Source organism: Elaeis guineensis, chromosome 15 (genome assembly GCF_000442705.2).
Source record: "Elaeis guineensis isolate ETL-2024a chromosome 15, EG11, whole genome shotgun sequence".
Taxonomy (NCBI): domain Eukaryota; kingdom Viridiplantae; phylum Streptophyta; class Magnoliopsida; order Arecales; family Arecaceae; genus Elaeis; species Elaeis guineensis.
The window spans coordinates 59,589,378-59,616,305 of NC_026007.2; the positions used below are offsets into that span (position 1 = coordinate 59,589,378).

At 46.5% G+C, this 26,928-nt stretch overlaps 2 protein-coding genes across 5 annotated transcripts; both read right to left on the bottom strand.

Moving 5' to 3' along the window:
* Positions 1–757: 757 nt before the first annotated feature.
* LOC105058080 (DNAJ protein JJJ1 homolog) lies at positions 758–5,900 on the bottom strand. Of its 2 annotated transcripts, XM_010940865.4 has the most exons (3): positions 4,130–5,898; positions 1,286–1,344; positions 758–1,148 (listed from the first exon to the last, which is right to left on the bottom strand). In XM_010940865.4, exons 1-3 carry the CDS (start codon positions 5,831–5,833, stop codon positions 1,091–1,093), a joined length of 1,821 nt encoding a protein of 606 aa, XP_010939167.1. In that variant the 5' UTR covers positions 5,834–5,898; the 3' UTR covers positions 758–1,090. The 2 variants fall into 2 exon arrangements, with proteins under 2 accessions (XP_010939167.1, XP_073105239.1); XM_073249138.1 differs by lacking the exons at positions 758–1,148; positions 1,286–1,344 and adding an exon at positions 1,353–2,021 and having other exon boundaries at positions 4,130–5,900.
* A 12,653-nt stretch (positions 5,901–18,553) lies between these two features.
* Positions 18,554–26,631, bottom strand: LOC105058081 (protein root UVB sensitive 3). Of its 3 annotated transcripts, none has more exons than XM_010940866.4 (15): positions 26,399–26,631; positions 26,237–26,294; positions 25,648–25,707; positions 25,526–25,564; positions 25,363–25,425; positions 24,060–24,116; positions 23,818–23,881; positions 22,383–22,466; positions 21,509–21,591; positions 21,286–21,415; positions 20,286–20,378; positions 19,765–19,903; positions 19,556–19,596; positions 19,281–19,468; positions 18,554–18,911 (listed from the first exon to the last, which is right to left on the bottom strand). In XM_010940866.4, the coding sequence occupies exons 1-15, from the start codon at positions 26,554–26,556 to the stop codon at positions 18,813–18,815; spliced, it is 1,356 nt and encodes a 451-aa protein (XP_010939168.1). In that variant the 5' UTR covers positions 26,557–26,631; the 3' UTR covers positions 18,554–18,812. The 3 variants fall into 3 exon arrangements, with proteins under 3 accessions (XP_010939168.1, XP_073105534.1, XP_073105533.1); XM_073249433.1 differs by having other exon boundaries at positions 25,648–25,693; positions 26,233–26,294; positions 26,399–26,450; XM_073249432.1 differs by lacking the exon at positions 24,060–24,116.
* Positions 26,632–26,928: the final 297 nt, after the last annotated feature.

Sequence of the window (26,928 nt, forward strand, 5' to 3'; positions counted from 1 at the left end):
GGTTCCTGCAAATCACAGGAACGTTTGTGGCCTCTTGGAAGGACATCCAACAGCTTCGGTGATTCACATTTACCTTATTCGCATGCTGATGTGGAACCAGCCACTGTATTAATTTGATCTATGTTCCATCCCAAGGGTATGGAAGTTCCTACAAAGTACATGCCAGGTCCAAGCTCCCACCTTGCACTGGTCTGGATATCCCACTCTGTAAGGTTGCTTAATGCATTTAACCGACCAGCCACTTCTATTTCATGGAAATAGTAGATTTCATAAGCTTCTTTTGTAGAGCTAGAAGTAGATTTCATTCTCAAATAGAACAGAGCACTCTGATTGTATTTGAGGCTATGAGTGTAATAGATTACAGTTTTGTCTCTGCTGGGTTCCAAGACAGAGTCCTGGTTGTTTGGCTAATGAAGAACCCACTATAACTCTTCTTTCAAGTCTTATTTTCCACGAGAACTCGTTATGATGGTGAGATTGGAACTAAATAGCAAGGCCATCCACTTGGCAGGCAGAAATTAATGCTAGAGATAATACAAATCTACAAATGCTGGATCCTAGAGTTATAAGCACCGACTGCCATGCGTGCGTCCAGAACGAGCATCAAACCAGCTTTTGATGCAATTCCATGTGGCAAAGCTGTAACAAAACAAGTCAGCAGATGGGCATACGTCTCATCAAAATTCATTGTTAGAGAGAATTAACATGTATTGCTGCCAAAAAAACAAAGCCTTACATGTAGCTTTTTCTTAAAAAAAAAAAAAAAAAAAAATCAAATGAATGTTTCTATATAATTAAGATTGTGCTGATGGAATTCAAATTCCTCGTGCAAGAATCACAATTTTAAAAGGTCAAATCAAGAACTTTATCCGGTCTCAAAATTTAATTTTCTGTTTTCTTTTTCCTCTTTGCTGTTGGTGCAGCAATTTACAACTGGGCTCTTAAGTAAGAAGAGGAGCTCTGATCCCAGTAGACTATTCATATACCTCGAGTCTGGAAAGTGATGTCTGCTTGATTGGCCTTTCCAGAAAACAACACCACATATGATACACAAAAGAATAAGTTTCTTTCATCAGCAATCTGCATTCCTTTACCGTGATTTCAACATAGCATGGCCTGTGGCACCTAAATGTACAAATAACTTGTTCCTGACAAAATGAAGATCATACAAACTCAATCAGCACTGTAAATCTAAAGAAAAGATGGAGGGGGGAAATCAAGAAAACAGGAAGAAATGATTAGAAGATACTTTTTACATCATTTGAAATAACACCTATCAATGTACCTTGATTCAAAGCTCTCTCCACATGTGTCACATGCATTACTTAGAGCCTTTGAGGTTGCCTGATTCAAATAATCCATGGAGTGAGTTCACAAACAGAATTGCAAAGCTTCCCAAAGGTCATGCAGTTATGACTAATCTCATTTCACATACAAAATTTGCGCATAGAGATTCAGGAATTCGAGATTGACTGCATGGGTTCTGTGAAGACCATAATAACAGAACATATAAACGCTAAGGGTTGCAAAACGACCTTGACCAAGACATTTTCATCACAAAAAAAGAAAAAGAAAAAAAAAAGAAAAAGAAAAAGAGGAAAAAGGTAAAAGAGTTCACAACCTTACCATAAGGCACTTGTAGACTGCTCATGCATAAAAGGGGAAGACACGTGGGTGGAGTTGATTGTGCATTTTAATCTCCACAAGTTATTCAGGAAAAACTTCAAGGATCCTCAGATTATGAATCTTTTAATTCTAGATACATCCAAACCCCTTTACCAACAAACTCCACCCTAAATCTATTGGCAAGAGGTCCAGAACTTCTAGAACCTAGCATCACTAATTTCAGCAGACCTTTTGCTGTCGATTCTTGCACCAGCGAACATACGCATTCTGCCATCTGACCACCTTGATCCATTGATTTCTTCCCACTTCAACCTTGAACCTTCCTTGACCCCATTTACTACCAACAGTATCCTTTTAGAGTTCACTCAAAACCTTAACTACTTTCATGAATCAGTCTGCACAGAAGAAATCATCTAAACCTTAGGGAGAATAATCCTTGCACTCCACCTTGTAGGGTTAACTAGTTTGATCAAGAATCACCAAGCAACAAATAAAGGCATACCCTTGTACTTGTTTCCCTACTTAACATCAAGAAATTTGCATAAGTGAAGAAGAACAGAGAAGATGTTATAGTCCTTCTCATTTGTTCATAAAGATTTTCTACATGATTGAAATACTCCCATAAAGATGGATAGTTGACTGACTCATCATGTTAATCCTATAAGTGTTAAAAGAGCATCAGATGACTCATGCTGGCTTAAGAAGGACCACATAATAATCCTAACAAAATATAGAAGATGTGCTATTTTCAAATGCAAAAAATTTACAGAATTTTGGGTTCAAACTCCATTGCTTTCAAGGATACCTCTAGGCATGCTCCAACACTATGAATCTTTGATGATCCTTTTCATAGGAGGGGGATACATCTTCAGGTGTTTGATTTATTCATAATTGCAGATATGTAGGTATGAACATAGATGCAATAAAAGCTGAAGGCATACCAAAAAGTTTAGACATTTTGATATCTGACCAACATGTGGGAGGGTCATTTTGAGCGTTTGCAGCACCATTTCAGTTGTGTTAATATTTTAGGTGGCTTTATTGCTGATTCAGTATCCAAAGAAATGTTCTGGTTGGATTTGAAGATTTTCTTTCCTAGACCAAAACTTTTACCAGTCTCAACTCATATTGATAGAAAAGTTTCAAGTTTTAGCGTAAATTTTCTGTTCATGGCTAGCCTAAAAAGGGAAAACTGAGCTCTTAAACCATGGAATGCATGATGCACCCATGCACAACAAACCCAAGTCATGTTGTTTCCACAAGCACAATGTTGCGATGATGCATGGCCAACATGATCTCATCATGCCCAAGATAATCTATAATTGCTTTTACTGAAAATTTCTAGTGTCATTGCATTTTATTTTCATTTTGTAAGACTATTTTTTTGGAGGGCTTGGTTTTTATTCAAGAGTTTATCAAAATCCACCCAGCTTCCACACCTCTAACTAAAGCTAGATTAGCTAAATTCTTGCAATCACTGCTTAAGATTACACCTGTTACTTTTGATTTAGGCAACTTTCACCCTATACATAGGTGAGAGGTCAACAGCATGTAAAACCCCACAATAGCAGGAGACTCATGCACCGGGATGCCCAATTTTAACTTATTTCAGTAAATAGATTTCACTCTTGCATTTGTTTGGACAGTTCCACTATTCTGTATCTCAAAATGTTCTTTTCACTCCTTAGTTTACATTATTTGATTCCGAACTTGACCTAATTACTTTATATTTAAAGAGAACTCTTTCACTTAAACTTCACACAATAAAAGAAACTGTTTGTCCACAGATGATGACTAGAAAAGGTTCAGAAGTAGATAGGACCAGTTAGAGAGAGGGTTAGAGTGACAACTACATTTCCCTGTCTATGGTGCAGCTATAAGGGCAGAAGACACCTACAATATCAGTTACAGTAGATTTTCACAATCTTGAACAGAAAATTAAGAGGAATAAGGACTTGAGTACTGGTTCTAAAATGATTGCAGCAATAAGCTAGTGTTTATAGAACCGTTAGCTTTTGAAAAGGTAGACACTTATCAAGATATATGATCAGAAATGAAGGTTATTGACCGAAGGCTATGATTACTGAAATTAGAAAGCTCCAAGATTCATGATGTGTTATGTCAAAAATATGGGCATTGCAACTTATAACATATGAACTGACAATGTTCTGCTATAAGTTTTCTGAATATAAACTCATAATTCTTAGAGAACAGACAGGAGGAGAGAGTTTTTTGGTTACCAGTAGGAGATAGTTTTTCTAAAATATCTCTACTTTTTCTAACAGACAGTAGGAGATAGTTTTTTGGTTACCAGTAGGAGGTAGTTTTTTCTAGTATATCTCTACTTCTTTTGCCTCTTTCTCATAGATCCTTTCACTAAAGACAATTCCTCACTGATCAATTCTTATATGCCAGGCCACTACCAAAATAAAGCAACTTAAACAAGAAAAAAATGGCAAATGAACAAAATAATTCCATGTTTAATTACTAAGGCTGTCTTTACCTTCTGTTTCCTTCCTTTTGATGGGTTCTTTGAGTCAGCAGTTGTGTCTTTTCTTCCAGCTCCCTTTCCATCCACTGATTGCTTTTTAGACTTCTGATTCTTTACTGTAGCTCGACCTCCCTTACTTCTGGTTGCGACCTCCTCTAAAGGACTAGAAATAACCTCCTTATTATCCTCAATATTGTCTTCCTGATTCTGAACTTCACTGTCCTCCTGCTGGGACTCACCCATCTCTGGCCTCTTTGCTTCATCATACATGTCTGCCCCTGTCCGTTTCTTTGGTGCTCGATTCTTGCGACTTCTTTTGGAATCATATCCTATCGAATTTTGCTCATCATTATCAAGATAATGATCATAATTGGACGTTGAATCATGTAGATCCTGAGAATCATTCTTCCTATTCTTATGCCCTGAAACCATGGCTTCCAAAATGCTAGCCTCATCATCTGAACCCACTTTTCGATCACTGTACTCCAAATCCTCATCATCACTCCCATCCTCCTGAAATCTGATCTCCTCCCTCAATTCTTCACATAGTTCATCCACCATATCACTCTCCTCTGACTCTGGTGGTTCATAATCAAATCCTACATGGACTCCCTCTTCATCCGCCGCCTCCTCCTCCTCCTCCTCCAAGACCTTGTCTTCCTCCTTGAATGTCATCCTCAGCTCCGCAACCTTATCCCTGTGCTTCTTCGATTGCTCGTGATTCTTCCACTGCTTATCCGACTTAAACTTCTTATTACACACCACACAGTAGAGTTCCTCACCGGCACCCTCTTTCTTTTTCTTCTTTTTATCATCCTCCTCCTCTAAGTCATCAAACCCACCTCTCATAGCAGTCTTTTCTTCTTCTTCATCGATCTTCGCCCACTCAGGTTCTTCATACATCCTCGCTCTCTCCATCTTCTTCCTTTCCTCCTCCTTCTTCCTCGCCTTCTCCTCCGCCCGCCTCTTCTCCTCCTCCAAGTTCCTCTTCGCCGTCATATCGATCACCCTCTTGTCCCTCTTCTTCACGAACGCCGCCAACCCGCGGACCGTGTCGATGTACTCCCTCTTCGCCTTCTTCCTCACCTTCTTGTTCTCCTCCTCCATCGCCCGTCTCGTCCTCCGGTTCGGCCCCATCGATGCGTCGTACTCGTCTACCCAACCGAAGTCCATCACGGTGCAAAACCCAAGCCAATAATTGTAAAAGGCGGTGACTTGGGAGTAGGAGCTGTCGAGATTGCCGATCAAAGGGGCGGGGGCGACGGCGTCGGCGCCCAGGTCCAATTCCTTGGCGAACCATAGCTCCTGGGCGTAGACCTTGTCGAAAAGATCGCCATAGACCCTGTAGAAGCCCTTGCCGGCATCGGAGTAGCCGGAGAAGGCGGAGTTGGAGAAGAAGGCGTAGAGGTCGAGATCGAAGAAGGCAGAGGGGCGGTGGGACTTGGAGGCGGAGGAGGGGGAGGAGAAGAGGATCTGGGAGCGGTGGGAGTCGTACCAGGCGCGCTCCTTGGGGTCCGAGAGGACCTCGTAGGCATGGCGGAGCTCTTGGAAGGCGGCGGTGGCGTCGGCGGCGGAGGTGGCGGAGGCGGAGGAGGCGAGCTTGTCGGGGTGGAGCTGGAGGGCGAGGCGCTTGTAGGCGGCGCGAATCTCATCCTGGGAGCAGTCGCGATGGACGCCCAGAACCTCGTAGAGGCACCGCTTCCTCCCCTCTGCCATGAATTCGCTTCTCGAGCTCTAGGGTTAGGGTTGGCCTTAGGGTTCGAATTAGATTCGGACCGCGGCTGGCGGCGTTTTAATAGAAAACTTGGAGGGGGAGGAGATGGAACCCACTTAGATTTGGATTGTACTTCGCGCGACACACGGATTCACCTTCCTTCGCGGTCATCCACCGTTGGATCATTCAGTCATCACTTATAGATCCGTGCAGACGGATGAATGACGGTGTTCTGAACGCTTTCAGAGCTGTGCAGTTGGTGATCCAGGGTGGATGGGCGCGAAGGAAGGTGCATCGCAATTCCACTTGTCGCATGCCAATGTGGCTTTGGCATGGAAGAAATCATGCCACGTTAGATTATGACAGTGCTTAGTGTTGCGGCCAATCCCCTCATCGTCTGATCGTCAAAAAACGAGCGCGTGTAAAAAAAAAAAAATCCGCACTGACCGAAGGCGGTTCCGGCGGGGATCCTCCGACGGTCAAATCAGAGAGATGACTGGACAACAGTGAAATGAAGACAGAGAGTTCAATCGAGAGAGAGAGAGGGAGCAAGCCTGTGGTTTTCTCCCCCGAGGGCCTCTGCACTGTTGCCTTCCCCGATATTTATAGTGGAGCGTGGTATGACGCCGTCATTAATGGCGCGGACAATTGAGGAATTGTCAACTCACTGTAGACTGTCAGAGTCGCCGTGAAAGTATCACGTCGCCGTAGAGCTGTCAAATCGCTAGGGTTGACAATGCCCTAGGCGGGATAATGCCCTTAGGTGGCAGCGCCGCATGTCGCTGTCAGGGCTGACAGGCTCTGGCGGCTGTACGGCGATCGGAGGAGTCAACCGACCCTAGGTCGGTGGCCAACTGTGTGGCGCCGGGTGGAGATTCGGGCCCCTTCGATGGTCAGCCGGGCATGTTGCGAGAGTCGGCCATCAGACTTCCTGATTCAGTCGGTCGGGAGAGTGGAAAAGGTCTGTCCGACCGACATATCCTCCGTCGGTAAAGGGCCGTTAATCGGCCGGTGATGGCGTTCGGTCGATCGGTCGGTCGGTCGGTCGCTCCACCAGTCGGTCGGACTGTCGGTCGGTCGGTTGGTCGGTCGCTCCACCAGTCGGTCGGACGGTCCCTCCGTCGTAAGTTAGCCCGAACGGGGCCGGTCGGTATTCTCCAACAGTTGCCCCCCTCCACTCCTGAGTCGGACGGGGAGCTGGCCGATGCCATCGCTTGGACAGCGACGCTGGGCGACAACGAGTGGAATCACTGTGTGCCCAATTTCGACCGTACCGCAGGTTGATGCGATGTCAGGCGTCCTACGAATGCCGTGCGATCCGCTGTCGTCAGGCATCCAGTCGGTGTCAAGTGTCACGTCGATGTGAGGAGGTCGGGTGCCGGACGATTCGGTGTCAGACGATCGGATGTCCGGCGCCTTCTGGGGAACACAAACCGTCGCCCAGCGCCGATTCTGGGAGCGCGGGGCGCTGTCAGGCGTCCCATCGGGAACGCGAATCGGCGCGGGCGCTTTAATTCGGAACCGTGGCCCCTTTCGCCACGTGTCGGAGGTGGTTGGGCCGGCGCTCCTCGCATTAAATGAAGGTGGTGCGGCTGTCCCGGGATGGGCGCACCGAATCATCGGGCCAAAGGGAAGGCCCAGAGGCCGCCATGTGTCGCACATCCGTGAGACCTTGGTCGGTGCGGGGGCATCTCGGCCGTCGGACGGCCCTATATATATAGGACCATCTGCACTCAAAGCCCCATTCTTGACGTTTCTGCTGCAGAGACTCTGTCCGGGCGATTTCTCCGTCGTCGCAGGCAGTCGTCTCCCTTCCCGCTCCCCAAAGGATCCATTTCCGGTTCGTGATCTTCTCTTCTTCCTCTTCTTCTTCTTCTTCTTCTTCTTCTTCTTCTTCTTCTTCGCTTTTCCTTCGGTTCTGGAGCGATGGCCGGAAATCCATCTCGGGGGGCTCGGTCGGGAAATCCGACCGATGACTCTCGGTCGACTCCGGAAGTTGAGGTTTCCTCGCTTTCGGGGCCGAACGTTGATCGGCTTCGGGAGCAGTATCGCATCCCGGAGCAGTTTCAACTCTCCGCCCCAGGGGTCGGCGGTCGGGTTAACAACCCTCCACCGGACCAGTTGGCGCTGTACGTCGAAGATCTGCGCGCGGGTCTTCGGCTTCCGATTTCGGAGTTCGTCCGAAATCTGCTGGATTATTACGGACTCTGTCCGGCGCAACTGGCGCCGAACTCTGTCCGACTAATAATCAGCTTCGCGCTGTTTTGTCAGCTTCTGCCGACCAACCCTCGCATCTCTCTCTTCCGGGCATTTTTTGTGCTCCGACCCCACCCTAAGGCCCGAGGGTGGTGGCTCTTCAACCCCCGGAAGGGTCTTTCCTTCATCACTGGTCTTCCCTCGTCCATCCACGGGTGGAAGAACCAGTTTTTCTTCGTCTCATCTTCTTCTCCCTGGGGCTTCCCTTCCCGCTGGGGCGTGCCTCGAACCGAAGCAAACGACAACAGTCGGGTGGAGGCGGACGACCGGGAGGACTTCCACCAACTCAAAGACATGTCGGTTCCGAAGCAGAGGGAGCTTGTTATCGAACAAGCTCTCTATGACGCCGGCCTGAGCTTGGTCCCCCGACTAGATATCGCCCGATCCCCCGGTCCTCTTTTCATTCGGCCCTTATTCTGATTTTCAGATTAATATTTCTGTCGGTACCGCAGGGACACCTCCGAGGATGCGGTCGACCGACGCTGAGATTCGGCAGTACGCAGCGAGAAAGAGGCCGGCATCGGGGGCAGGACCTTCGCGTCCACCGAAGAAGCCCACTCCAGCGGCGCCGACCGTCGAAGCGTCGGCGATCGACCAGTCGGAGCCGGTGATAGCGCTCGCGGCTCCGACAGTGCATCCGGAGGAGAGGCCGGTGGAAGAAGCGACCGAAGGAACATCGACGGCCTCGCCGGCGGGGGTGGCGCCGGATGACGTTCGGGAAATTGAACACCATCCGACGGCGTCTGCGACCGCAATGGGGGGTGCCGGTTCAAACTCGAGCATCCCCTCCCTGCCGGTTCCATCGGTCGGGGCGGCCGATCGAGGGAAGGCCCCGATGGACCCCGCGGACGACACGAGGTCGGGGAGTCGCATCATGCCGCCCAGCGCACAGTTCCCCGAAGGGGCGTCGGCGTTGGCCGACCACAACTTGGCCAGGAGGCTGTGCCAGGGAATCCTCCTCCCAGCCGACGTGGAGGCGCTAAGGTCTCAGCAAGTGACCGAGATGTTATCTTCATTCTACCCGACCATGGTCGAGGTAAGTTCCGTTTCGCCTCCTTTTTACTTAGCATTTTCGTTACTTTATTTTTCTGACGAAACGCTTGCGTCGGAAGTTGATCTATACCATGTCGGAGCTTGAAGCCGGGTACCGGAGGTTCGGGAACGTCCGGGCGGCTTGGAAAGAAAGGTCGGCGGCGGCCGAAGCCGACCGGGCAATGCTGGTCGACCACCTGAAGCAGTCGGCCGATCGGGAGGCCAAGTTGGTGGACGAAGTCTCCCGTCTCGGATCCGAGCTAAGGTCGGCCAGAAAGAAAGCCAAACGCAAGGGTCGAACCGTGCACCGTCTGCGGTGCGAGCGCGACGGTGTTGCCGCCGAACTCGAGGGTGAGCGCGAGCAGCTTCGAGTCAGCCTGGAAAAACTTGCCAAGGCTGAGGAGGATCTGTCAATCGCCCAGGCCGACGCCGACATATCGAAGGCAGAGGCAGAGTCGGCAAGGGACTCGCTCGGCCGGGCGGAAGCGGAAGTGAGGTCGGCGAAGGAGTCGGCCAGTCGTGCGGTGGACGACTTCCGCGCCACCGACCAGTACCGGGAGGAAATGCTGGAGTCTGGCTTCGCATCGTACCGGGTGGGGTACGAGGACGGTCGGGATGCGGTCTAAGCCCTGTACCCGAAGCTGGACCTCAGCAGTATCGTCCCGCCGGGGGTCGAGGAGCAAGTCACTGAAGAGATGGCCGACCCGCCATCGGGAGTCATCGCCGTGGTGGGGGAGGCCATCCAGGAGCAAGTGGCCGAAGGAGAGACGGCTGCGACTCATGTCCCGGCGCTGACTGCCAGCTCCCCGCCGACCGACGATCCTGCTTCGGTCGTCGACCCAGCACCGATCATGGTGGATACGCCAGTCATCCCCGATCTTCCGTCGGTCGAGGAGATCGACTCAGAAGGATGACCGCAGTCTCGTCGACTTTTATCTTTTTTCGTTTTACTTCTTAGAACTATTGTAACTGGGCTTCGGCCCGATTTTGTAAACTCCTTTTGACCTTGAATGAAATCAGTCCTTAAACTTTTTTCTCTGCTTGTTTTTCTTTCTCTTATGTGTCGTAGAATGCCTTCGTAAGTCGCTAACTCAGATAGGTCGGTTAGGACGTTTGGCAACTCGCGCCGCCATGAAGGTAGGACAAGTCCCGACTTTTGATCGGCCTTTGATAGTCAAGGTCGTCAGTCGGGCATCCTTTCCCCGGCCGTGAGTCAAGCACGTTTGTTGAGTCGGAAGCTGACCAACCGTGATAAAGGTTCGGTAGTCGGGTCTCTTCCGACGCGTTCAGTCGAATGTCGTCTGGCGCATTCAGTCGAGGGAGCACCGATAAGTCGGACCCCGATATCCTTGTGTCGGGTATCTGTACTGCGCCTCACGATATACGGTGGTAAGCCGAATATCTTCCGACTAGCCGTAGCCCGATCGGTGAATCATGAATGCGACTGAGGTCGCATTGTGCGATAGACGGTGGCAAGCCGAATATCCTTCGACCGGCCGTAGCTCGGTCGGGAGTCGCGACGGCGGTCGCGCAGGCATTCCGCCTTTCTTTGGTCGGGGCTCGATCGGTGTGTTAGCCGATGGTCTGGCCCGAAAGTTCGACCGTAGAAGGAGTGTCAACTCCCGTCAATATAGATGTATCGGTTTTCGTAAGAGTCTGATGTGTCACCGAAGGTCGGAGGGGTGTGACCTCCGTCCATGTAGATATATCGGTCCTCGTAAGAGTCCAATGCGTCACCGACGATGGGATCGTCGGTTTCAGGCAGATACCAAGTCCGAGTCGGCGTGTCGGGGCTCGACCTTGGTGAGCGCCGATCGTTAGTCGAAGAGTTAAAACTCCAAAATCTCAAACTGGATTTGTATTCCGACCGGACAAGTACAAAGTTCATTGGTGATACAACCTTAGGTTGTCGGCGTTCCACGTTCGGGGAATGGGTTTTCCTCCCAGAGTCTCCAGTCGGTAGGCTCTCGGACCATAGGTTTCTGCTACCGTGTAGGGCCCTTCCCAGTTTGGAGCCAGCTTCCCTTGGTCCAGGGGCTTCGAGACCTCTGCCTTTCTCAGGACCAAGTCACCAGGCCTGAAGAGCTTTTGTCTGACTTTGGCATTGTAATACCGAGCTACCTTCTGTCGGTATGAAGCCATGCGAATTTGAGCCTCGTTTCGCAGTTCGGGGAGGAGGTCTAGGTCGGCCCTCCGACAATCGGAGTTGTCCGGCTCTTGATACCGCTCGACCCTTGTAGACGATAGTCCAACCTCGAGTGGGATCATCGTCTCCGTCCCATAGGCCAAGCTGAAAGGCGACTCTCCGGTCGGAACGCGGGGGGTCGTTTGGTAAGCCCACAGGATGGAGCCTAGCTCGTCGACCCAGAGGCCTTTGGCTTCATTTAGTCGAGTTTTGAGTCCGTGGAGTAAGGTCCGGTTGGTCACCTCGACTTCGCCGTTGGACTGTGGGTGCCCGACTGAAGTCAGTCGGTGCGTGATGTGAAACCTTGCGCAGAAGTCTCTGAAGTTTTGGTTGTCGAATTATCGTCCATTGTCGGTGATGATAGTATGCGGCAACCCAAACCTGAAGATGATGAATTTTTGGATAAAGTCCTCCATCTTCCACTCGGTAATCTACGCCAAGGGTTCGGCCTCCACCCATTTGGTGAAGTAGTCGATGGCGATAACTATGAACTTTCTTTGACCCGATGCCGGAGGAAAAGGATCGAGAATGTCGACCCCCCACTGGGCGAAGGGCCATGGAGCGACGATGGGAGCGATTTGGCTGGCCGGTTGGTGCTGCACGTTGGCGTACTTCTGACAGGGTTCGCACCTCCGGACCAACTCAGCCGCGTCCTTATGGTGGGCCAGTAGTAACCCTGTCGCAGGACTTTGTAGGCCAGAGACTTGCCCCCCAAGTGATTCCCGCAGATCCCTTCGTGCACTTCTCGGAGAGCATAGTCTACGTCGGTCGGTCCCAAGCACCTAAGCAATGGAAGGGAGAACGACCTTTTATAGAGTCGGCCATCCATGATTACATATTGGGAGGCCGACCATCGGAGCCGCCTGGCCTCCGTGGGATCCTCGGGGCTAATCCCGTCAGTCAAATACCGAACGATCGGGTCCATCCAGCTTGGTTCGGCCGCCAGCTGCTGAATTTCTTCGACCCGGTCGATACTCGACTGCTCGAGGTTCTTCACGAACGTCCGACCCAAAGAGTCGAAGGCCGAAGTCGCCAGTCTGGAGAGTGCGTCGGCACGGGCGTTCTCTGACCTAGGGATGTGGGAAATTTTAAAATACCTGAGGCGCGCCACGAGGTCCTTCACTTTCTGGAGATATTTGGCCATGGTCGGATCTCGCGCCTCAAATTCACCTTTGACCTGCCTCACGATCAGCTGAGAATCGGAGAATGCCCGGAGGTTGTCGACGCCCAGCTCCCTTGCCATCCTCAAGCCGGCGAGGAGTGCTTCGTACTCGGCTTGGTTATTGGAGGCCTTGAAGTCGAATCGGAGGGCATACTCGGTGACTACCCCATCCGAATTGGTGAGCAGGAACCCTGCCCCGCTCCCCTGAGCGTTTGAAGCTCCGTCGATGTGCAGTACCCAGGTAGAGACCGGGTCTGGCTCGGAGACCGCGTCTCGTCCCGGGTCCGCAGCTCCCGACCCTTGGTCGGTGGTCGGGCATTCGGCGATGAAGTCGGCCAGGATCGAGCCTTCAGGGCAGGCCGCGGCCGGTACTGAATGTCGAACTCGCTGAGCTTCATCGCTCACTTTGCCAGTCATCCCGATGTGTCCGGTCGGCGCAATATCGCCCTTAGGGGTTGGTTGGTGAGAACCACTATGGCATGAGCCTGGAAGTATGGACGGAGTCGCTGTGCGGAGACGGTCAGGGTGAAAATCATCTTTTCCATCTCCGAATATCGGGCTTCGGTGCCGTGGAGTACCTTGCTGGTATAGTAGATAGGCTGATGGGTTCGGCTCTCATTTTCTCGGACGAGCACCGAACTGACCGCCTTAGAGGATATGGCCAAATAGAGATACAAGGTCTCCCCGACCTGCGGCTTTACGAGCAGCGGTGGGGAAGTCAAGTACTTCTTCAAATCTTCGAAGGCCCGTTGGCACTCATCCGACCAAGAAAAACCGTTTGCCTGCCGCAAAGTTTTGAAAAATGGGAGGCACCTTTCAGCTGATCGAGAAATGAACCGGCTGAGAGCGACGATTTTTCCGTTCAGCTGTTGGACCTCCTTCTTGGTGTTCGGATGACGCATGTCGATGATCGCCTTTATTTTCTCAGGGTTTGCCTCGGTCCCTCTCTGAGAAATGAGGAATCCGAGGAACTTCCCCGAGGTTACCCCAAAAGTGCACTTGGTTGGATTGAGCTTCATTCGATGTCGTCGTAGAGTGTGGAAGGTCTCCTCGAGATCCCGAACATGATCCGGGATCTGCGCACTTTTCACCAGCATGTCGTCCACGTATACCTCCATGTTGCGCCCGATCTGGTCTTTAAAGACCTTATTGACAAGTCGCTGGTAGGTGGCGCCAGCGTTCTTCAGCCCGAAGGGCATCACCCGATAACAGTAGAGGCCCTTGGGGGTCACAAAGGCAGTGTGCTCCTCGTCTTCAGGCACCATCCGGATCTGGTTGTATCCGACGAAGGCGTCCATGAAGCTGAGCAGTCAAAATTCGGACGTCGCATCCACTAGCTGGTCGATCTTTGGAAGTGGAAAGCTATCTTTTGGGCAGGCTCGGTTCAGGTCGGTATAGTCGATGCAAATCCTCCACTTTCCGTTGGCTTTTTTGACCATGATAACATTGACGAGCCAATCGGGATACGTGGATTCTCGGATGAAGCCCGCTTCCAGCAGCTTGTCCACTTCTTCGTCGATGGCCCTCTGTCTCTCTGGAGCGAAGGACCTCTTCTTCTGCCTCACCGGCCTCATCGTCGGGTCGATGTTGAGTCGGTGGGTTATTGTCTCTGGGGGGATGCCCGACATATCTGCTGCCGACCCAGCAAATATGTCGGCATTGGCCGTCAGCAGCCCTGTCAATCATCGTCGTTCGGGGTCGGGCAGTTGAGACCCGACCCATACCTTCCGGTCAGGATTTTTCGCTATCAAGATCGACACGAGCTGCTCGACCGGCGAACCCCATTCTTCCTTCTCCTGTTGGTCCAGTTTGTTGATCGTCAGGGAGCCCCTCAACTCGTCGTTTTGAGCGAAGATCTGGAAGCATCGACGAGCGAGCTGTTGGTCTCCGTGCATCTCTCCGACCCCGTTTCTGGTCGGGAACCGAACGAGGAGATGGTAAGTCGAGACAATCGCCTTGAGGGCGTTTAGTCCGGATCGTCCAAGTATGGCGTTGTAGGCCGAAGGCACTTGGACGACCGCAAAAGTTAAGGGGACCGTGCTTTGTCGTGGTTCGGTGCCGGCCGTCACAGGTAGGGTAATTTCTCCTTCCATCGCGACAGCGTCCCCGGCAAAGCCGATCAAGGGCATAGAGACCCTTTTAAGTCGGTCGGTTGATAATTGCATCCGGGAGAAGGTCGAGTAAAACAAAACATTTGTCGAACTTCCATTATCTACAAAAATTCTTTTTACATCATAGTTTGCTATTGTTGCCGAAACAACAACAGCGTCGTCGTGGGGAGTTTGGATGCCCCGAACGTCTTCCTCTGTAAAAGTGATCACGTCGTCTGGGCGCGGCTTTTTCGTTGGCTCCCCTCCCACAGATGTCCCCGGGCCCAGTCGCTTGGAGATTATATTTATGACCCCGACCGTCGGCTGATTAGTCGTCACTTCTTCGGTCGGCTGGGGTCGTCGGTCGGCAACTGGTTGGGTCGGCGGGTTCTTCCAAAATTTACCGAGATACCCCCGACGGATGAGGGCTTCGATCTCATCCTTAAGCTGGATGCATTGCTCGGTGTTGTGGCCGTGGCCTCGATGGAATCGACAGTACTTCCGTCGGTCGAGGCCTTTTGCCTTCAGAGGCGGAGGCCGTCGCAGGAATTCTTTCCCCTCGATCTCCATCAAAATTTGCGCATGGGAGGCAGAGAGAGGAGTGTAGGAATCATACCTGGAGCATGTCGGCCTTGGAGTCTGCCGCGACTTTTGGTTCTGTCGCGGTGTCGAGACCCGACTATCGGTCGGGGGCCTGCTGGGTGCAGCAGGTTCCCGACCCTTCCTCCGCTTCTCCTTCGGGCCTCTGGGTTCGGCCAAGCGTCGGTCGGAAGCTCCTTCATCCGCGCGCATGTACTTGTATGCGTGCTCCAGCAGCTCGGCGTACGTCCGGAGGAGGGTCTTGTCCAGGGAATAGGTAAATCGGGACGCCCTCAGCCTCCGTTTCATGGCTGAGATAGCCATGTCTTCGTTGAGGTCCCGGACCTCAAGCATGGCCGTGTTGAATCATGCCACGAAGTGTCGGAGCGTCTCATTTTCTTCCTGTTTAAGGGAGAAAAGGCTGTCCGACGTTCGCGGCGGCTTCCGGCTGGTGCTGAAGTGAGCCATGAAAGAGTGCTCGAGCTGCCCGAAGGAGTGGATACTTCCCGATCGAAGATCGGAGTACCAGGCCCTGGCAGCCTTGCGGAGTGTGGCGGGGAAGCCGATGCAAAAGAGAGCGTCGGTTGCCCCCTGAATCGTCATGAGAGCTTTGTAGCTCTCGAGGTGGTCGATTGGGTCAGTGGAGCCGTCGTATGGCTCCACGTGCAGCATCTTGAACCGACTGGGGATCGGTTCGTCGAGAACGAGTCGGGAGAGAGGTTGGGCGGTCTGAAAGTCGACGTCGTTCGAAGACTTCTGGCCGTCCACCTGCAACTGTGTAAGTCGACGGTCAATTTTCTCGAACCTGCATTCGTAGTCGTCCGTCCGTCGGTGCTGGGAGACCCCAGGAGTGGAGTCTCCGGAAGATTCCGAGAGGGAGGCGGACGGCGTTCGCGGTCGCTTCTCCTTCCTAGCCCGTTCCAGCAGGGAAGGAGAGAGCTGCTGGGACTGTCGGGCATCGCGCTGTGGCCGTCCCTCCTCCTCTCCGTGGGAGCGCTGTTGAGGGCGCTCGCGCGGAGACGACGGGGATCGGTGCGGGCGTCGGCGGCTGCCCCTGGAGGGCATCGGACGGGCCGCCGGTTGTTGCTGGAGGCTCTTGACCGCGTCCGTCAGTACGATCATCTGCCGTACGATGGCCGCGATCTGCGCCTCCGTGGTCACCGTGGGGTGTGGAGAACTGGGCTCCGCCGCTGAGGGTGGTGGAGAGGCCTCTTTCCGGCGGGAAGAGCGTCTCGCCGACCCGGTGACCCTCGATCTTTGGGCTCTTGTCTTTATCATTAATATCTTCTGCTTGGGAAGGCTTGGTGCCGTGCCCCCTACCTGGCGCGCCAATATGTTGCGGCCAATCCCCTCGTCGCCTGATTGCCGGGAAACGAGCGTCTGCAAAAAAAAGAAGTCCGCACTGACCGGAGGCGGCTCCGACGGGGACCCTCCGACGGTCAAGTCAGAGAGGTGACTGGGCAACAGTGAAATGAAGACAGAGAGCTCAATCGAGAGAGAGAGAGAGAGGGGGAGCAAGCCTGTGGTTTCCCCCCCGGGGGCCTCTGCACTGTTGCCTTCCCCGATATTTATAGTGGAGCGTGGTATGACGCCGTCATTAATGACGCGGACAATTGAGGAATTGTCAACTCACTGTAGACTGTCAGAGTCGCCGTGAAAGTATCACGTCGCCGTGGGGCTGTCAAATCGCTAGGGTTGATAATGCCCTAGGCGGGATAATGCCCTTAGGTGGCAGCGCCGCATGTCGCTGTCAGGGCTGACAGGCTCTGGCGGCTGTACGGCGATCGGAGGAGTCGACCGACCCTAGGTCGGTGGCCAGCTGTGTGGCACCGGGTGGAGATTCGGGCCCCTTTGATGGTCAGCCGGGCATGTTGCGAGAGTCGGCCATCAGACTTCCTGGTTCAGTCGGTCGGGAGAGTGGAAAAGGTCTGTTCGACCGACATATCCTCCATCGGTAAAGGGCCGTTAATCGGCCGGTGATGGCGTTCGGTCGATCGGTCGGTCGGTCGGTCGCTCCACCAGTCGGTCGGACGGTCGGTCGGTCGGTCGCTCCACCGGTCGGTCGGACGGTCCCTCCACCAGTCGGTCGGACGGTCCCTCCGTCGTAAGTTAGCCCGAACGGGGCCGGTCGGTATTCCCCAACACTTAGCAAGTTAAGATTGGTACGAAATTGGATACTGATCGGATGTTAGTATATCTATATTTATATTTATTTTTTTGATAAATATAAATATAAATATTATTTAAATATAAAAATTTATATGTATATTTATTTTAAAAAAATATGAATATAATTCGGATACTGAAAATATGGATATAGTTATGGATATAACTTGAATAATTAAACTTCATGGCTACATAGTCAAAAATATTATTAAATAAATAATAAATTAAATTAATAATATATTTATATGATTATATTTTTTTAAAATTAGTAAGTATTATATAAAATTATATAGAATTACATATCGATTCGAATATTCGAATATTGATCGAATAATTATCTTTCTATATCCATATCTATTATTCTTTGATGGATATAGATAAGGATACGAATATTAATCGGATCCTTATATTTCTATCTATATCTGCATTGATTCGAATACAAAAAATAAATTCGAATAGACAATATCCATACTACTTTCATCTCTATAATATGTGGTATAAATAGTACAATATTAAATTTCTGAGAGGATTTGCTTTCAGATGTGAGACTAAAAGTAAAAATTTAAAATATCAATAAAATTTAAGAAACAAGATTATTTTTATTTTTTAAAAAATTTAAATTTTTATAATTAAAAATTTTAATTTAAGATTCAAATTCCAACGAGACGTCTCGCAGAATATCGTGATAAAATACCATCCTAAATATCGAGATAAGGATCTTGCAATTAACATTTCAGCATTCTAATCAGAACGTGTTGAGACATTTCCTGTCCCAAATATCGAAATAGAACGAGAACGATACATCCCAATTATAGAAAAATCGAGACAGCTAATCCCATAAGATTTAAAACCTTGGCTCTAATGGATGAAAACTCCCAGCTCGACTAGAAATTGGTTAGTCCAGATTCTTCGAAGGTTTGGGAGATAATGTAAACTGAAAGGGATTGAGGGATAACACAGTGGGTGCTTAGAGTTTGTAAAAACTTAAGACCAAGAGTAAGGCAGCAAGTGGGTCGGGTCAGGCCCCAGTCACAGTTTGGCCCAGACCAAGCTCTAAATGGATCTGGAGACCTGTCTCCATCTGGGTAGGGTCATAGGCTACAATAATTTTTTGAATTTTTCATCTCTGTAGGTGAAACTAATTGACCAAAGTCATGGTCAGATGTTATTCAAAATCCTAAGCTGAGCACAAATGAAAAAAAACCACTACACAAGTGGTTTTTATTTCTTTTTTCACTACAAACATGTAAACTCGTTTGGATTTGCTATGGGCTTATGATTATAAAACTACATGAGGCGGGGTAGTCATCAGCAGCCTCTGATTGTTAATCAGAATTTTACAATCTCGTAAGCTTATCTTTGAGACTCTCCTACCAAATAATTATCCAGATATCTTGTGAGATATTGCCAAAAAGAATAGAGATGGACTCATACACCTAACAGCCATACTCCAGTCTAGAGCACCATCCACACTGCTTGTGTATACTGTAGGAATTGGTCTTTTATGTTGCCTAGTTGATCTTCTCATCTGAGGGACTGCAAACCCAGTCTGCCCTCCAAACAATTGACGGCGACAGAAGCCGTTCGGTTGCCCATCCTGCAGACTTTAGCTGTAACAAGGCAAAACAATCTATAAGCACTGACACTACACAAAAAAGGGGAGATCAAACATAACCAGATATTTTTTTGATTTTCACCATATTTAAGAGTGTTCTTACTTCTTCCACTGTAATGGAATTATTATGGAAGGCAAATGGGTTTGACCCACAAGAGCCTCAAGATGCCCAAAAAATATCAGGTTGCCCTCCTTTTTCCTTTCTGTTTTCTATTTTTGGTACAAAGTTGCGCCCTTTGCTTTTGAACTTTTATGTTCCTTATAATCAAATGGGAATGCATGCTTCACTCACTTCCATGGACACTAAAATTTTACAGGACCAAGTAACTAATTAATCATAAGAACATGAAGCATTGAAGAGCACCTTTGCAATGAAAACAGGGTAATGTCCATCCATCCATACGCGGCTTTCAGCGTGCAAAGACTGGGTTTTGCCCATGAGATTTGCTAAGACAAGAGCATGAAGATAGGACTGCAAAATATCAGCAGGTGTTGCCTCCTTATGGTTGATGACATGTACGACTCCTTTCCTCTCCAGCAATAGATATTTAGCTGAAATAAGCAATAACTAACTAAATTAGCAAACCAAACACAGGCCGACATAAAATTTTCAATCACTAAAGAGAGATTAAGTGAAACCTCTCTTATAGTGGGTGCTTGCAGATCTTGAAAGCTCCATCCTGTCAAACATCAACTTCAAGTTTAGTTGTCATGATGATCCAATTAAATGAGGTTCATTTGCAGATGGATACTTGTCACAATCCCAACTGTATCTTCAGATCTTTGTGGCGAGAAGCCAAGAAAGAAGAATGGCACTTAAGTCTTAGCAGTGGAAGTTAAGAACTTACATATCAGAGTGCTTCAAAGAGGAAACTTTGACAGCTACATACACATGTCGGTGCAGTGATTCAACATTACTTGAACCATGCCAGCTAGCCCAAAGAGGGAAAACATGCTCCCTTCTTGAAACCTCTTCTGGTGAGAGAACTGACAAAAGATAAACACATATCAAGGCACTTTATTTGCAGCAGGGCCCTGAAGGGAACCACAGGTTGCCCAGGTTTAAGAGGGATAGAATTGGATACTTCAAGCAACAACATAAGAGTCAATGAGATCATGATAATGCAGAAAGATCAAGCACAAAGTGTGAAAGTTAGGGGTCATAACAATATTTTAGTGATTTATTTTTTTTTCATCTTTTCTTTGTAAGGTTGACTGCAAGGTGAAAATCTTTTACCCAATGCAGAAGCTTGTCAACTGAATGGTTCCAATGGATCCGCCAATTAATTCATTGATATGCTTTATCCATACAAAACTGAGAGTATGAATCTTCCATACAAATATACAATAAAAAAAAATTGATCATCACCTTTGTCATTCTGCATGAAATATTGCAACAGTATGGAGCTTCTCTCATTATTTAACGTATTCAGTGAAAGACATCGCACTGCCTTGTAATTTGCTGGGAGAAAACAGCAACAAGATGTAAGTCGAACTACTATATCCTCAGAAATGCATCAATAAGTATGGAGGGTCATGGAATAATGGTGGCTGCAAGTCAACTATGATAAGTACATGGAACAATGAACATCCAATTCTCGCAAAATAATCTTACATAATATGTCTGTCCTGTGCATAATACCAAGACATTAGACATGGCTTGTCAACATGTACTCAAACCTTAGGCATGTCTTGTCAGTCAAATTCACACCAAAACAATGAGCATATCCTTAGTTTGGCAGTCAAATTCACACCAAAACATGAACATGTCTTGTCAACATGTAATCAAACCTGCCTAAAAATCTGAGTTACATAGGAGTGTCCATCCACTGTGACAATAAAAACTAGGATATGTTGCATATTCTTGTGAACATATGTTTTTATGGCATAGCTAAGTTGAAGATTGTATGACAATTCATGGTCAACATAAGCATGTGTTAGGCAGCAACCAAAGAAAAAGTGAAAGTGAAGATTTTAGCAGATAGTCATTGAGAAAAGAAACAATAATTACGACTGGATTGATTCCCTCTATTTAAGATTGAACTACCATGCACTCATATCGTGTATTCCCCTTACCACGTTGAATTTATATCCTAATATTTAAATACATAAGAACAGGATTTAGCTTATACAATTATCAGAGAGAAATACTTTCAACCAGCCTAAAAGCTGCCTTTGCTCCTCTACTTAGGTCAAACAATGACATTCATACAGACAAAACTAGAGTTCAGATATAAAACTACTAGTTTTGGGTGAAACTTGCAGCAATAAATCCCTGAAAAGTTAGTAACTTTGTCATGTAGATCATGAATTGAATTGTAAACAACTTTGAGGAATGAGTATTACTGTATTACAGAAGCTGTACTCACCATACATATGAAACATTGTGAGAGAGAGAAATGAAACCCACACTGCAATAGGATGTCCTCTTGTAATATGAGCTAGAAGCATTCCCAGTGCCATCCCAATCATAGTTGCCATTGTTTCTTGACTACCCTCCTGTCAAAATTACAAACTTGTACATAGACACATATGCACAAGCAAATACACTATTGCATGATTCACCAGAAAATGATATAAAAGCTTTTGCACCTTAGCGGATATATCTGCCGCATTATTCTCAAGTGCAAAATGCTGAGTCAACGCTGCTCTAGTTGCACCACTTGCAACACCAGCTGATCAGGAACGTAATGAGAAATTGGATCCATTAGAAAAAAATCATATCACATCAGATATATTAAATCGAAGAAAGCTCAAAAAAAATGATTAAAATGTTTATAAAACCATGCTCATTTTACCTTCATTAAAGAATATAAAACAGCAAACAAAAACATATAGAGGTGTGCCTTTTCAAGTACATAGGCAAAATGGTAGGCTTCTATTACAGTAAAAGTGAACTGTAAGACATGAAGCTCAGCTAAAATAATTGACAATGTTGACTGAAAAGATCCAATGCAGGATTTTTCTCCTCGTAAAAAGAGCATATCTAACATATATCTATCCACAATTATAAAAGAAACTTTAAGTGTCACTTTAAATTAAAGCATTTTCTCAATGCAATTAGTTGTTAGCATGACAGTCAGGACAAAGTTCTTGATGATTACACTTCAGTTCCAAAGAGAATAGATGGAGCCCAAGCTGAGGAGTTTTTGTAATTATGGTCCAAACAACAGACCACATACTCAATTACTCACTAGTGAAGATAAAAGAGTGAAAAGTAGCTCCAACAATTCTTTGAAGGATGCATAGTTACAACAGATGTCAGCTGTGCTGATGCAATATTCCCTCCACAATTTTCTTGTCATATTTAATACATAAGGTTCGCCCTAGTAATAATAGAGCATGCTAATGTATCAAGTTCCTCAACAATGTCATAGCTCAAAGCAGTTAATACACAATGAGAATTCTTAATTGGCTAGTTAGTGCCAATATGATGTACAATTATTTATGGTGACACTGTACTTACTGAATGCTCTTGACAAACTTCCTAAGCAAAGTATTGCAACAAATGCTGAAGGAAACAAAGGAGATACAAGATCCATCAGCATTCCTGCAACCACAATAAAAACAATCAAAATTCAACAAGGAAATAGTGGGGGATCTAGATATGCTACTAGTGTAGAGTGCCGCAATAAATGAACAAGTAAATAAATACAATGTTATACTGTTAGAAAGGAATATTTGAAACTTTCTGAAAATGCTTACCACTAATTGGCATATCAGCAGCACCTGCATATAATAATTATGTTTGCCAGTACATCTCACATAAACAGACTGATGCTGAAGGACAGGGAGAACTACTACAGTCCATGATGACTGCCAACAGGACTGCTTGTGATTTACCAATTTGGACCATCACAAAACTTTCAGATTGACAAACCTGTAAGCCATCATATTTTATGCTGATACCATGTAAAAGTTAATTTCTGAGACACATTATGGCACAGCTACATGACATTTTGGCATTTGCTTTACAGTCTCATGGTTTTAGATAGCAAGGAGGGAGGAATTACTGATATTTACAGTCAAAAAAGATAAATAATACATTTTAGAAGAACATGGTAACTATGGAAAAATGACAAATAGCATAGGAAAACTTGAGCCTTTTTTCTCCCAGTAAATGCATGATTGATCATTTTACAAAGTATAATATGAAGTTTTAGTATGTGAACACATTGAAATGCATAGATATCCAGACATCCCTTCCCAGGAAAACACCCAGCACCAACCCCACCCCCACCCCCATAAAAATGATGATTAAGAGGGCCACTGCCCGGCAAGTTTACCCATCAACAGGGATGTTGGAAGGGATATTCTGGAACAAATGAAATGGCTGCTTTCAAGACTTGAACTTATGCACTTGCACTTGAAAGCTGGAGCCTTTTTTCCTCACTATATATCATGGCTAATTCATAACTATTATTGTTCACAGAAACTGTTTCATTTTAAAGTTTTCAGGGAAATCTAAGCAAATCCAGATTAAACCAATGTCTATTGCACAAAACCAAACCAAACCAAAACCATCCATGAAAAACCAAAAATATTTTGATGCTCTATTCTGTTTCAGTAGGCCAAGAATCTAAAACACTTTGGGCTAAACGTCCATTTAAGGCTGTGATTCTAAGCATCCAGTGCATCTTCTAAAAATTGATGGTCAACAAATTACAAGACAAAGCCCATTAGAAGATCCATGGAACCCTAAAGGAACATATCATGGCCCACTCATGTACCCCATATAAAATTGCCACTTGGTGCCATATGCTTGTAGGCATTAAGTAAACCCAAACTGAAGTTTAAATTTGTCCACTACAGAATGTAAATTATTAAATGCACTTTACTAAAGACAAATAGTTTATCTTCAAAGTAGTATACTAAACCAAGACAGGAAGTAGGAACATTACCAAGATCGTTCATAAAATCTGCAACTAAACGCCACATCTTGGCATTGCTGTCCAGATTAGAACCCTGGGGGGAAGTCATACAAACAAATAAGTTGCATTAAATGCAAGGAAGTGATGGAAAAGCCAGTACTGTCTGAGGAGTTACATCAAGCACAGTTACTGTAACAGAAAAGATCAAAGGAGAACTACTAAAAAACTACCAAGTTTGATTCAAGATCTGAAGGTGAATAGAACTTGAATACCTGGTAAAAAGTAAATAAGATACCTCCAAGCATTCCAGTCAAATCCCTCAAAAACCACTGTCAAATTCTTGCAGTTAATGATTAATTGTTAGCAAAAATAAATAGAGAAGCATATACAGTTGTGTTAGTATGTTAGTATCTTTCTCAAACTCAATATTTGACATATTTTGCAAAACAAGTGAGCAGAGCAACCAGAAAACTGATATATGTGTATCTATATGCATACAGGTAAACAGAACTCTGCTGTTTGAATCCAGAATAGGTCTGTTAATTTCATGTATAAGCTAAAGGTGGCAAAAGCTGAAACCCACACATCATGGACATGGTCTAAAAAGGCCTCCTAGAGATCGATAAAAACTCCTAATTTTAGTTGAAGACTATTTAAGGTTGTTCCTAAGATAGCCTGAACTTCCAAACTTATCTTCTGTTCAGACTTTGCATCACTAACAAATTTGAAGCATCATGGCCACTGACCACATAAAGCCATTCACCATCACCCCCTTCCAAAAGAAAGAGGTTTCAGGGATTCAAGTCAACCAATTACACACCTGTAGCAGATGTCTTAATAAGAAGGCTGACTTATTAACTGGTAATCTCCATAAACTACTTCTAAAGACTTCTAAGCAGAAATTACACAAAAACAAATGTAAAAATGACACCAAAAAAGATGAAATCCTCAAATACCTTGACTTAAATCATCGCTAAATTATGCTCCCCTCTACCAGCACTACTTACCAAGACATTGGGCACAAGAAGGACAGGCCTTTCATTCCCCAACTTAAATTTAGGTCTGCTAGCACTTGCTCTTTGATCAGAAGGTTCTTCCCCAGCTTTTATAACCATAGTCCAAAATTCTTCCTTTTCTTTTTTTTTGACTTTCTTTTAGCTTGGAGCCATATTCTTAAATTTGCAGATGTTATCGACAGGCCAACAGCTACAAGACTGGTCTACTACTTTGGTGCAAGATAGAACCAAGAGTATTTAAGTTCCATTGATTAAACCTTTTACAAGTCCCCGTGAAGTTTTTGACTAAATAATCACATGATCTAACTTTGTTCTCATTTTCCCCATGAAGCTAACCTTGCAGGTGCAAACTTATGGCATAGCACAAGGAATATGCAGTAGTATTGTCAAGTACTTGGAGTGACATATAACTTCAGCACTTCACCATCTACAAGTTCATATTGAAAAATATTGTTCGAGATAGAAGCTTCAGAACTGAAAGTCGAATTCCAGAACCAAAAGTTGAATTCCAAGAATGTCACAAAATAAAGCCATTATCACCTGAATGAAGTCAGTATACCTGAAAAGTTGCACCAATGACAGTAGCAGATTTTTCACCAACTCCTATAGCCCCCAAGAGAGCCTAATGCCAGTTCAGAAAACCAAAATCAAAACATACAAGAAGCTAGAACTACATGCTTTTGCAAGTGATCAAGGAGCAAAAAAATGGAGTGTAATCTTACTTGAGTAGAGAGCATGGAACGTATGTACGTTGAGAGCCCCTGAAGCAAAAAGAAAAATATAATGGCTTATTGCAAAATGCATAGTTATCATGCTGAATAATTAACCAAGCATCCGAAACTACCTGCAAAGTATCCCACATTTGGAAGGGAACATAATCCGGAGTCACACTGCCTGGGAAACCCTGTCATAATAAAAGTTACAACCTTGCTCCACAAAGTGAATCACAAAATTCTACCCGCCAGTGCCACTCTAACCTAATCATCTGAAGTTCTTTTCTCCCCCTTAATTGACATCATTTGTATCAAGGGGAGTATTTTACTGATAAGTTTCCTTACTTTCCAAACTCCAGCAAATTTCTTTTTTTCTTTTTATTCATCTTTATTTCTAATTCTTCATGAAATCAAATCAAATCCCACTATCGTAAAAATACAGTAGTTAACCACCAATGACATGAAACTCCATATGGCGTCATATACTTAAAGATCAGCGATCACAGGCAACGTAAATACCAACATGAACTGAAAAAGTTATCAACTTTAAAGGCGACTCTGCACTAGGCGTCGATATAAGCACCATTTGGAAAAACATAGGAGAGAAGGATCAATCCGGACCCAAATTTCTTCAATTTCAAAAGAAAAGCAGTCACAAAGAGAAACAAAAAAATAATAATGGAGAAAACTTTGAGAGGCAACAGGGGATCTAGTACTTGCCTCCGGAACAAAGGCCTCAAGAATCTTCCTCCAGAGTTGGTGCCATCGACTTCCGTATCTGAAACAAAGGCTCTCTCTCGGATTAGAGAAAAAGGAAGAGCGGATGCTATCAGCAGGAGATGATCGAGTAGAAGGAGGGATTGGAGACTTTAAAGTTGAAACCTTTCGAGGGCGTGAGAGGAGCGGTCAACGGTGATGACTGCGGTTCGATAGAGCTTTGCGGAGGACGAGCCCCGCCATTCCTCCAGCGTGATCGATGGAGTAGGAGGAGAGGAGGAAGAGATCGCTTCGTCTTTGCCTTCGATCCCCCTGCTCTCCATGGAAGCGGGAACGATGCCGCTGGAATTCTCTGAGACCGGAGTCGAGGCAAGGCGACGGAAACCAAGTGGACAGAACCAGGGAGGCAAGAGAGGTAACTCGCAACGAGATGATCATGGGCCTGACGGCCCGCCAGACCTATCCAGCCCAGACCAAAAAGATGTCTGTAGGATGGATCTAGGCCGAAAAGAGAAATTCTTTGTGCACCACGAACAGTGTAAAAAATCCGACGTGGAACATACTATCTTATCTGATTGATCATATAATTATTATTTTTTAATACATATTTAGTATCTGTAGATCGATTTTTTTATTTAAAAATTTTGTATGATGAAAATACTCCTGTCCTTTGGAAAAAATTATGACATCCTGTA